The sequence below is a fragment of the Cupressus sempervirens genome, chromosome 10 (assembly GCF_028749045.1).
Source record: "Cupressus sempervirens isolate cs-2001-9-10 chromosome 10, ASM2874904v1, whole genome shotgun sequence".
NCBI classification, from domain to species: domain Eukaryota; kingdom Viridiplantae; phylum Streptophyta; class Pinopsida; order Cupressales; family Cupressaceae; genus Cupressus; species Cupressus sempervirens.
Genome location: NC_143127.1, coordinates 491,349,358 through 491,360,264, shown reverse-complemented (window position 1 = coordinate 491,360,264; position 10,907 = coordinate 491,349,358). Strand labels below are relative to the sequence as shown.

The 10,907-nt window shown below is 37.2% G+C and overlaps 1 protein-coding gene across 1 annotated transcript; it reads right to left on the bottom strand.

Annotated features, from left to right (window-relative positions):
- Positions 1–4,434: 4,434 nt before the first annotated feature.
- Positions 4,435–10,502, bottom strand: FBL17 (RNI-like superfamily protein). The gene is made up of 12 exons (XM_089805454.1): positions 9,592–10,502; positions 7,893–8,144; positions 7,704–7,805; positions 7,452–7,596; positions 7,079–7,263; positions 6,766–6,870; positions 6,482–6,579; positions 6,095–6,351; positions 5,900–5,966; positions 5,589–5,674; positions 5,275–5,373; positions 4,435–5,155 (listed from the first exon to the last, which is right to left on the bottom strand). Exons 1-12 carry the CDS (start codon positions 10,338–10,340, stop codon positions 5,087–5,089), a joined length of 2,214 nt encoding a protein of 737 aa, XP_089661580.1. The 5' UTR covers positions 10,341–10,502; the 3' UTR covers positions 4,435–5,086.
- Between the last annotated feature and the right edge of the window lie 405 nt (positions 10,503–10,907).

Below are 10,907 nucleotides of genomic sequence, written 5' to 3'. Positions count from 1 at the left end.
CCCCTTGACAAGAGAAGCAGTCTTAGCCGTTTGGTCCTCCTTACTCTTCTCAACAAGGTTCCCGAAAGTGTTATTTTCCACTTTATCACCCCCACTAGATATAGCCTAGTTACCTTCATTAACATATTTACTCTGTTTAGAATTATCTTCACTATTGGCTTCCTCTTTCCCTTTTTCATTATTACCTTCAGTCTCTGCGTACCTGTCCAAATTAGAGCTTAAATCCCCGGCATCAGTATCATCCTCATCCTCAGGGTTAATATTCTCACGGCTTTCTGAATTCTCGATCTCAGACTCCTCATCCTCATGTTTTTGAGAAGCCAAGGATTTCAAATTTAGGGCTTTATCTTTACCTTTAACAAAGCCACCCTTCTTACTCTTAATGGAGTCCTTCTTCTTGTCCTTAGAGGGAGTAAAGGAAATGTGTTTATTTTTACAATACCCCTCAATAAGAAGAATCAACCCTTCATGTAAAATGGGTCTGGACTCCTTCTTATGGGCTTCTAAACTATGAAGTAAAGAAAACCGCAAATAGAAGGGGAAAGATATTCTATCTTTGTGTCTAAAGTGATTTAAAAAAACAAAGTGGCATTTATGAACTCTTTTACTTCTTCCATCAAGTATGAAATACTCACAGATACAGCAAAGAACATCCCTCCATATCTCCTTTTATCTGATGCACATCGAAGAAATCACCACTCTTTTCCAATTGCTTCTCCTCATCTTCCGTTTTTGGAAACTTTTTGTAGGCTGCATTTGAAATATTGGTTTGCTTGGTGAATTTTATGCCCGCCGTGGAGAGCCCCGTGATCTCTGCAATAAAATCCTTTGTAAGTTTCATAGTAACACCATGGAGAGTGACTTTGTTGTTGGACCAGTTCTTAAAGAAAGTCGTAGTGATATGTGGCTTAAAACCTTTGAGTCGCTCCAAATAACAAGTCACATTTCCTTTCTGCAGAATTTTCCATACATCCTCACGGGCCTTCCAGGCATCACAGTTTTTTGGTTCTTGCTTGCGAGGTTCGCCCCCCATCTGCAGAGAATAGAGAACGCACTCAAACCAGAGTAACCAAACGCAGGGAATGAAAGGGTTAAAATGAAAACTGTTTTTCGCCCCATCAAAAGAGACTCTCTTTTTCGGAGATACGTGCGAAAGCCACATCGCATTCATTTGAGTGTACTTCCTTGGGGAAGAAAATCTGGCAATAGTATGATCACTCCACGAAATCATTAACTTTCTAATCTTTACAAATCTTTCCCACTTGCGCATGGATGGGTTCATAATGAATAATTGCTTTGAGATCAACATGGTTAGTTAATTCATCAGTCCACCTCACCATTTGCCCCGTTAGGACAGCATAGTTGGCAATCCAATCAACAACACTGTTGGCCTCTCGAAAGGTATGGGATATGACAACTTTTTCAAATTTTTGAATAAGGTATTTGATCTCCTTGATTGTGGCCTCTATCGACCATGAGATAGAACTTTTATTATTTAGGATATTAACAATATTTAAAGAGTCACCTTCCAACCATAAATTCGGACATCCCAAATCCACGGCAATTTTCATTGTATAAAGGGCAGTCGTTGCTTCAGCAATGTGACTATTATTCCTGCCTATAGGGATTGCTATAGCATCTTTAACATTTCCCATATGATCTCTCAACACACCTCCACAACCCACACTTCCCGGGTTGCCCTTAGCAGCACCATCAAAGTTTCCTTTAATCCAACCATTAGGGGGGGAACTCCAAGAGATGGTCAATCTTGGGTTATCAGTTTGAAGTTTAGGATTTTCAAAAAGCATTGGATTATCAATAAGAAAGATTTGATCATGGTTCTTTAGAGATATGAAATTCTCCTTAAAAGCTCTAATAATATTCTAACCAAGCACCCATCCTAGAACCTCACTGTTTCTAAAAATTCTATTATTTCTTTCTTTCCAAATATCGCACCAGAGATGAGGAAGAGTAATTTTCCATAGGAATTGAACATCAAAATTCTTAGAAGGGCATTTCCAGCTATTAAAAAAAATTCCACATTGTTTTGATGAACCCAGGTCAAGTTCCAATACATTAGGATCTCAGTCCAGACTTGCTGGGTATAAGAGTAGTTCAGAAAGAGGTGGTCTCTATCTTCAAATCCATTCTTGCATAAAATACACCTATTCACCAAATTTATACCTCTTTTCTGCAAGTTATCAAGGGTTAGAATTTTATTTTGAAGCAGGACCCAAAAGATGTTAATTTTAGGAATGAGACCCTTAGTCCAAGCCTGAGACCAAAAGGGAAGATTTTCCTTCTCCTTAGAAACAAAGAAAGAAGAAACTTTGAATTGCCCAGTAGGATCAGCATACCAAAGAGAGAACCATCTTTGATCCTAAAGTAATTATCTTGACCCATAAAGAAGATTAGGACTAAAACAATCATAAAGCACCTCATCATGTGAAATAAGACCTATTGAAGATGCTACATGAAAAAATCTATATTTTATGTAGAATCATCCACACTTATTTATGATAATGAGAAGACTTGTTTATTGGGAGCATGCTACACCATAAATCTATTGATGGTCACTTAATCCTTATCTAAGTGGTTTATTAATCCCTAAGTATAAATATGGTAGCAAGGTCAACCTCATCAATATTAAGGAATTAATATTGCCTAGTAAGAATTTTAAGAATGGAATTGAAAGGTTTGTTCTAATTGCAAGACTTTCACGAGTTGCTCTCTCATTCAACTTATTTTATTTAAGTATTTACACATTATTTTATTTTATGTTCTTTCAAACAAATCAATTTCATTACACATGAAATAAGAAACAACAATTAAACTACCCTAAGTTATTGAATAGTCTCAAAACACAACACAAAAAAAAAAAAAAAAATTGACAAAGATTAAAGGCACTTAGCTTTGCATTAAACGAGAGGATGCTTAGGTATAATGTACACCCTATGTCTCAATCCTAGTCTTTGCTATCAAACCTAAGTCTACAAAACTATGAACTTGAGGCAATGGGAAATGGCATATGCTAGACTCAAGTTCAATCACACATCTATATTACTAACTTGCATACATAATTCCAACCCCTTTCGTAACACGTCAATGATCATCTAAAGCAAAGAAGTATAATTCCAACCCCTTTCCTAACACATCAATGATTGTATAAAGAAAAGAACTATTTGCTTCTCATCTTCAAAGTTTTCCTATGATGCCTCAAAAGGGTGTTCCTTAAATGCATCAATAGAAGTCACTACCCAAGTAGAGTAATACATCTATCTAACCACCACTTGCTTTACTCAAACCCTTGGATCAATCTTACTGTTTGAACAAGAGAAAAGACACATTGAAAATGTCAATGCAAATATGTTTCCTTATAATCTCAAATGCTAATAAATTTTCTCTAAGCAAAAACATAATAATAAAATACAAAATGACATGTATATTTAAAACAAATCAAAATTTGTCCTATAAAACACCTCAACTCTACAAATATTTTGTCCTCAAATAAAATTGGCAACTAATAGGAGGGTCAACTTAGACCCATGCTTACATTTAAGAAATAAAGTTTTCAGTCAATGTTGGAATTACACTACTTTCAAACCAAGTTTGAAACATAAGTATAATTTTGATAATTTTGAAAAAGTTATAAGATCTACCAAACAAAAGTACCAATTCCTTGATATATCTTTATATTCTTAAATGGTAATAAATTTATCTATATAATAATGAAATTATCAAATAAGTGTAGATATCTAAAATAAATTAAAATAATAACTAATTATGAATTAAATTAAATCCATATTTATACTTTGAAATTTTCCAATAGAGTTTTAAACCATGTTTTAAAGGTATAATTTTATGCTAAGGTGTGAAATAACCAATATGAAAGTTAGAAATCAAATTGAAGGGGCTTATATATATGAAAGTTGAATTCAACTTGGAAGGAAGTTATAATATGAATGCTGAATCTCAATTGAGGGGGCCTAAATAATCATAACCTACTCATTTTCAAATTTGTTTTGTAAGTTCTGGTATTTGACATATTTTGTATACCTAAGTTTTCTGTTGCCAAATTGCTGGTGTTTGCGTTAAAGTTCTCAGAAACATCAAACATGAGATGTCGGTTTCTTCAAAATAGACAACTCAGGAGGAAGCCCGTGTGAAGAAATCTCTCGGTAACTATCCTGACTTGACCAAGTGCTTGTGAATATGCTAGAGGTATCTTAACAATCTACACCAAGCATGAATGATCCAAAGATTTGGCTAGCCTCAAACTAGGATTCCTTACTCCAAGAGGTCTTCCTCAAGCGCATATTTCAGAACTTGAGGGCAAACTATTGTATACTCTTTTATCAATTGTGAACTAAAAATTGCATCACTGGAACAGCATTAATTGATATTTATCTCTACTGGAACCAGTAAACAAACGTCTTGTCCATACTAATGACCGGAGAATCCCGAGTTATGATTAGAATTCATTATTCAAGCCCTGACAAGAGCAAGATTAGCTTTCACTGTTGATATTGAATACAAAAGAATCAAGAAGCTACCTATTGTAAAATAAATCTCCCCAGAGAACATAATTTGAATGCAATCTGTAAATAGCAAGCATTCTTGACCACCAAACAGTTGTGAAATGTCAGTATTTTTTTGAGTAAAATTCAAAGGGTTTGAAGTAGCTGAAAATCGCCTTCATGATGCCTTCCACTAAAAAATCCCAACTTATAATAGCTAAACATCGCTTAGTGAAGGTTGGATGATGTTAACTTTAGGTAGCACACAACCCCTTGTCCTATGTTAAGGTAATTATTTCCCCTACTCAGAAAGTAGAGGACTGGACGATGTTAATTTGTCAGGGTATGAGTGCACAAGATTGACGATTTTAAGCGTATATCTGAGACTGCAGACTGCAATGATCTTATCTGTTGTTATTAGGAGGCACTAAAGCTCTTGCTTGTTTACAATTATTATCAGAGTTTTTGCAGGCATGTTGAACACTGAACCAACTGCCCTTGTTATCCACACTATACCAAGTAATCAAACAGTATTCCAGCTTTCTTTAAGGGATTGACTTGTGAAGGCTTTAAATTGGATGAGTTAGACTTTGTGAATGTTCTGATAGAATCTCCTCCACTTCACCATCTTCACAAGGCTGCACATGAAAAATATGGTACTGCATGTTACTTTCCACCAGAAGTTTCTTTTTGTAATACCCAAAATACATTTTAAACAAATGCTTCCAAAATATCGATTTGAGAAATTAAAACATACCTGTATGATGTCAACATGTGGTGCTTGAATTCTTTTGGAACCATCTGCCATTCTCTTTGTGAATAAATGCAATGTTTCATTTTGAGTGGAACAAGAAACCTGAATTCACATCAGCAAACGTTTCATGTAACTGCATTTAACTTAAAGCTTCCTTAAAAGAAGGGTCGGTAAACACTACTGAGAAGCATATCAGAAGTGTAAGATTCCATAGGTTGCCAATTCCTTCAAAATATTTGCCAATTCAAAATGCTAGTTCTGGACTAATAATTTATGAATGTATGATGAAATCCCAAAGGATTTTACACCATGCATACCTTGCTTTGAAATGCATGAGCTACGTCTTTCTTGCAGTATACAGAGTGCACTGTTTCTAGTGCAGGGCAGTGCAGAAACATGTTCTCTGTCGAAAATTAAACATGTTAGTATTTAGTGACAACCATAGTTCGATCAGGAAAGCTGCAAAAGTTATGTGCACAAGTAAACAACAAGTTGTACGCAATGAACTGGATAACCAAAATGCAAGAACATGTTGTAAACAGGGGGATCAAAATCTAATGTTTTCTTAATGCATTTCAATTTGAAAATATAAAATAAGTGTATACTTATTGGCAGATAATCACTATACCAGGATTCAGACTACTGCAGGAATTCAAGTTTAGTTCAACAAGCTCTGGACAGTCCAGACAAAGGGCCTGCACACCGCATCAAGAAGAAGTAAGAAAACCATGATTCCAAATTGCAGCGCATGCTTTTAAAGGGATCGTGTTTCTGGATCCCACTTATTTCATTGAAGAGCAATATGTCAAAAAACAATACATACACGGATGCCAGAGCAGCCCCAGAGGCTGAGCATCTTAAGCCTCACATGCTTGATTACCAATCTATTAGATATTGTATTTGCTTTAGAGAGTATATTTAGTCTCTGCACACTATGTTGGGCTTCACGTTCTTGTAGTTGTTGTCTTACAAGGCCTGTAGCTTGATCGCTACAGGAAGTATGAGATTTGTTTTCTATAGTCATTCCACAATCCAGAAGCTCAAGGAATGGTAGTTGTGTAGCCACCATTTGAAGCCCAGCTGAATTGAAACAACATAATGAGACCCAAACTTAGTTAATTTAAAACGTACTCCACTGTCGAAAGAAAGTTGACTCTAACATGTGATATTACCAGCATAACTCTATAGATTGTGAGTTGATGACATTTACCTATGGATACATTACGGCAGAGGGCGATAAGAAGTTTTGAGAGAGTGCCTGAGAATGCACTGCATATAATGCCAAGTCCTTTGTCCGTGATACTTGATCTGCATATTAGGCAAAAGATATGATTATGAAATATCTGAACTTGGGCTTAATTCAGGGATCTTCAAAATGCAACCAGAAAGCATAAGTAAATTTTGTTAGAAAAGAGAAGGTGCAACCTAAATATGTAGTCCCATAAAACACACAACCAAAAACTGACTATCCATTGCTTAAAACTTTATTCTCACCCGCTCAAGTCTAGCAATTGCAAGTTGTTCCAACTTGATGCCAGAGTAGCCACAGATTCATCAGTAATTCCAGACCCAAGCGTTAATGAAAGCATAGACAAAAATCTGCAATGTGAATTAACCATCCTTGGTCAACCATCTACAGAAGAATTCTATACTAGAAGAAGGTTGATATCAATGACTCCTACTAAAAGAAAGTTGCTATCAATGAGTATCAATGATGTTCCTTTTAAACAGAGTCACAAAACAGGCACCATAGGTCATTCGCATGTTAACATGGTTACCATTTAGAAGTGCAGGATCTAAAGCTCACCTGAAATTTGAACTTGCAAGTGCAAGCACCAAAGAGTCGTCCAAGCTGACAGAAGCAATATGTAACTTGGACATTCTTGGACAGCTCTCACTCAAATTGTCCATCATATAGCAGAGGTCGGTTGAACCATCATCTTCAGGTGAAAAATCAAGGGACAACTCTGTCAATGCTGGACAATTTATGACCTGGGGAAACAAGAACAGTGCCATGTTTAGTTTAAATTTGAACTCTTATGACATCAAGAGGAATTCAACACTTCAAGCTAACAAGCAATTTTATTTCAAACCAATTTGAACCATAGGAGTATAAAGAAATCAAAATCATTTTGAACTTCGAGAGAAGGAAACAGTACAATTAAATTACACATGCTCACCATAGTGCTTATCATACAACAGTCAGCCATCCAAAGAGTTTCAAGATGGGTTGAGCATAAATGAATACTTCTGATGGCTTTACAACTTTCCAGCTTGAGGCTGTATAGTGACTTGCATTCATTAAGAAAGTGGCTTAATCCATCCCTAATAAACCACAATATAGACAGCAAATCAGCTCATCTAATAAATTTCGTTGTTTTTATCAACAACTTGTTACGTCTTTACACGGGTCTAATCAAATTCCACCTTACCCTGTTATCATGTTGACTCCACCATGCCTGATCTGAACTTCCAAGGAGGAAAGACAATGTGTTGAATAGGCAATGGATCTCAGGAAGTTGTCATCAATTTCACTGGCATTATAATCAAGAACCTTTCATTTGTCAGTAATTTAATATAAACAGAGAAAGAAAGAATAAACCCAAAGTCAAGATCAAAACCTTCTGGCATCTAGCGTAAGATGCACAAGATTCGGACATTTTTGAAGCATTATAGGGATGTATTTCTTTTGGTCTCGTGTAATCATCAGTTGAATCTCTGTCACAGTAGACCAAAAATGGCGAGCATATTGGCTCCACTGGGTACACACCATGCTTGCCGCCAAGAAGGAGGATGGGGGCATCCTTCCAAAAATTTCCACCAGACAGGTCTTGGAAAGCCAGCTTGGTGCACCCTGGTCGGGAAAATGCATACTGCAATAAAACAAATGGTATTAAACTTAGCTGAGACTGTTTTAGTTTATGATTATCATCATCGACTGAAAAATATTTACAGAACAAAATCATCATGTTGCAAACCATTGCAAAAATCCACAATTAGTAAACAATCTGAGAAATTAAACTTCATGTCGCCTCTTTGGGTAGTTTGCGTTAAGTTGATGTCATAAAAACGAAATAACATTTCGTTTCCAGATATGCTTGAAAATTGATTTCAGAAAAGTCGGACTACGTTTCATTAACCATTGTGAATGGGCAAGTACGAACATAAAAATCATGGGTAGTTAGGGCACAACTACGCTTACAAATCAAAACAATAATGTAGTTAAAGATTTGATCAACAAGATAACACTCGAAACCGGATAACACATGCATAGAATTCCGCGAATGCGGGGAATTTGCGCCGATGCAATTTAAAATTTGTACGCAATTTTTTTGCATTGCATAAGTGATTAGTTTTACATAATCCCTATATCTCGATTCAGCATTGCTAGAAAATGAACATGATGTGTGAGATTATTCGCCCCGCCCCACAACCCCGAACGCGGGATCTTATTCTTGCCATTTAAATCTGTATTAATTCGTGTATCACCATTGAGAAGTTTTAGAAAGCCAGTGGAATTTTGGTCTGTAGTTGAAATTGATTAGTTTTGAATCAATATATGAAAGATCAAATCTCAAGTCTCGAATCTCATTGAATGCAAGATTCCAACATCATAAGACAGGAGGTCATGCTCATTCCCTGATGGACCCGGCAGAATGCATATCCGTAGATTTTTCAGTATGAACCATAAAAAAAAAAATTCAGCCTACAAATTTGATGCTCCCATATGAGATAATAAAGCAATCTTACGAATGATATAAAATTCTACACTCAAAAATTAAATCTCTAAGAGGCAAAAATAAATTTAAAATAACCGCCGTAGATGAATGTTAAAAACTGGGGGAATAGCAGACAGGCAGATCGATCCGAGTTCCACGAGCATTAGAAGAACTACTTTAGGATGATTTCCAGTCAGCCTCAAGAAGAAACTTACAGGCAAAAGGAGGTGCCACTGTGCTATTGCAACTACTTAATGTTCACATTTGCTTGACTCGCTTACATTATCAATGAATCTTAATCTTAGAAGAATTTTCCAGTGTGTTAATCTGAGATAAACCCAAACGGGGAACTACATTGTCCCTGTACCCTCCCTAAACAGTCTGATCCAGTGAGTTCTCATCTTACCCTCGGCTGACGAACCAGGGAATAAATACAGAAAAAAACTACCAATAGCAATACTAATGATTGGCAACAATGAATCAAGAATCCAGTTACCTTAAGTTTTCTCCCCCATCATTTGATCGGCCAGAGGGAAAACCAAAATACACATACTGAAGCAAAAGTATCCCAAAAAAAATAACAAAAAAAAACAGGACCCACCTATCCACAGAATCCATATCCACATCAAGGACGGGCCGATTCGAGGAATCAGAGGGAGAGAAAGACGATGCTGAAGATCCCAAGCAACGGGCACGCTTATTGCCATGACCAATGCCTTTGAGATCGAATCGAGCTGGAGGAATCCCCTTCCCATCGCCATCTCTGGGCATGGAGAGACTCCTCTTTGCTCCACACACAGAGCTCGTCTGGCGAGCAAGGCGAAATGCAGGAAGGGGAACAGTATTGTGAGAGGGAGTATTGACAAGAGGGTGGCTACGCCTAGAGCCGCCCCTGTCAATGATCCCTGTTTTTACCGAATCCGATTGGGATTGGGACTGAGATTGGGATTGGGATTGAGACTGGCATTGTGGTGGTAGGAGCTCGTCTCTCTTAATGGGGGTATTGCCAGACTCATTGTCAGTACAGATATGGCCCTTTTTAGGCAACCCACATCTCCCACAGTTGTAACTGCCCCTCTTGCTGCCTTTCTTGCACACACCCGCCCTTGAAGCCTGCTTTCTTTGCAGGTTTGCAGGATTGGTAACGGAGTTAGTGGAAATGAGTACATGAGCTCTTTCAACACCCGCATTTTCACAGCTAGGGTTTCCCATCAATGGCGCATCGGCTGCTTCCTCTGTTTCTGATATTGGGTATTCGTAGGTTTCATCGAATCCATTGAAGCTGAGGTCCTCGGCGAACAATTGTTCGTAGTCTAGAGTTTCTTCTGCAAGCAAGAACTCGTCCTTCATGTTTGGCAGGATCCAAACAGGAAAACAGAGATGTTTAGGTGTGTTCTTGATGACCACTGCAGACACAGAGGATGAGAAGCGAAAATGCGCGGCAAATGAAGTCAGTGATTAAAATTATGAAGAAGCGAGTGGCAGGCGGGGCTTGTTTGGCGGGTCTTTTTTCCTCCACGTTACTACCGCTATACGTACGTTTCTGAAATCTTTCCTTTTCTAACGTTGCTTGCATGGCAGGGGCAATAAAGGTCGTCTTAAAAACAAACTTATTTTATATTTCTTATTCTCAATAAAATCATTAAAACCTCATTTCAGGTCCAGAGTGTTCTTTGTACTCGTGACTAGATGGACCATCTGAGCCTAACTCAAACTAGTGGAAAGATGGCCCACGTGAGCCTAACTCAATCTAGTGCAAATGGGAGATGGACCTTATTTGCTATTGTGAAATTAAATTAAATTTTATTAAGAGAAGTGGACTTTTACAAAGACTTTGAAAAGTGGGTGTAAATCATGCTTTGGTTGGTGCATTTTTTTTAAAGCGTATGTTTTGTGTATAATTAGGTTTTTTTATGT

Bases quoted from the DNA above. Each gene is read 5' to 3' on its own strand.
- FBL17 (XM_089805454.1), bottom strand. From the start codon at position 10,340: ATGAAGGACGAGTTCTTGCTTGCAGAAGAAACTCTAGACTACGAACAA. The intron at 7,264-7,451 runs GTGAGCATGTGT...TTGTTTCCCCAG, and splicing joins GTTGTATGATAAGCACTATG to GTCATAAATTGTCCAGCATT. The intron at 5,374-5,588 runs GTATGCATGGTG...ATGTGAATTCAG, and splicing joins CTCATGCATTTCAAAGCAAG to GTTTCTTGTTCCACTCAAAA.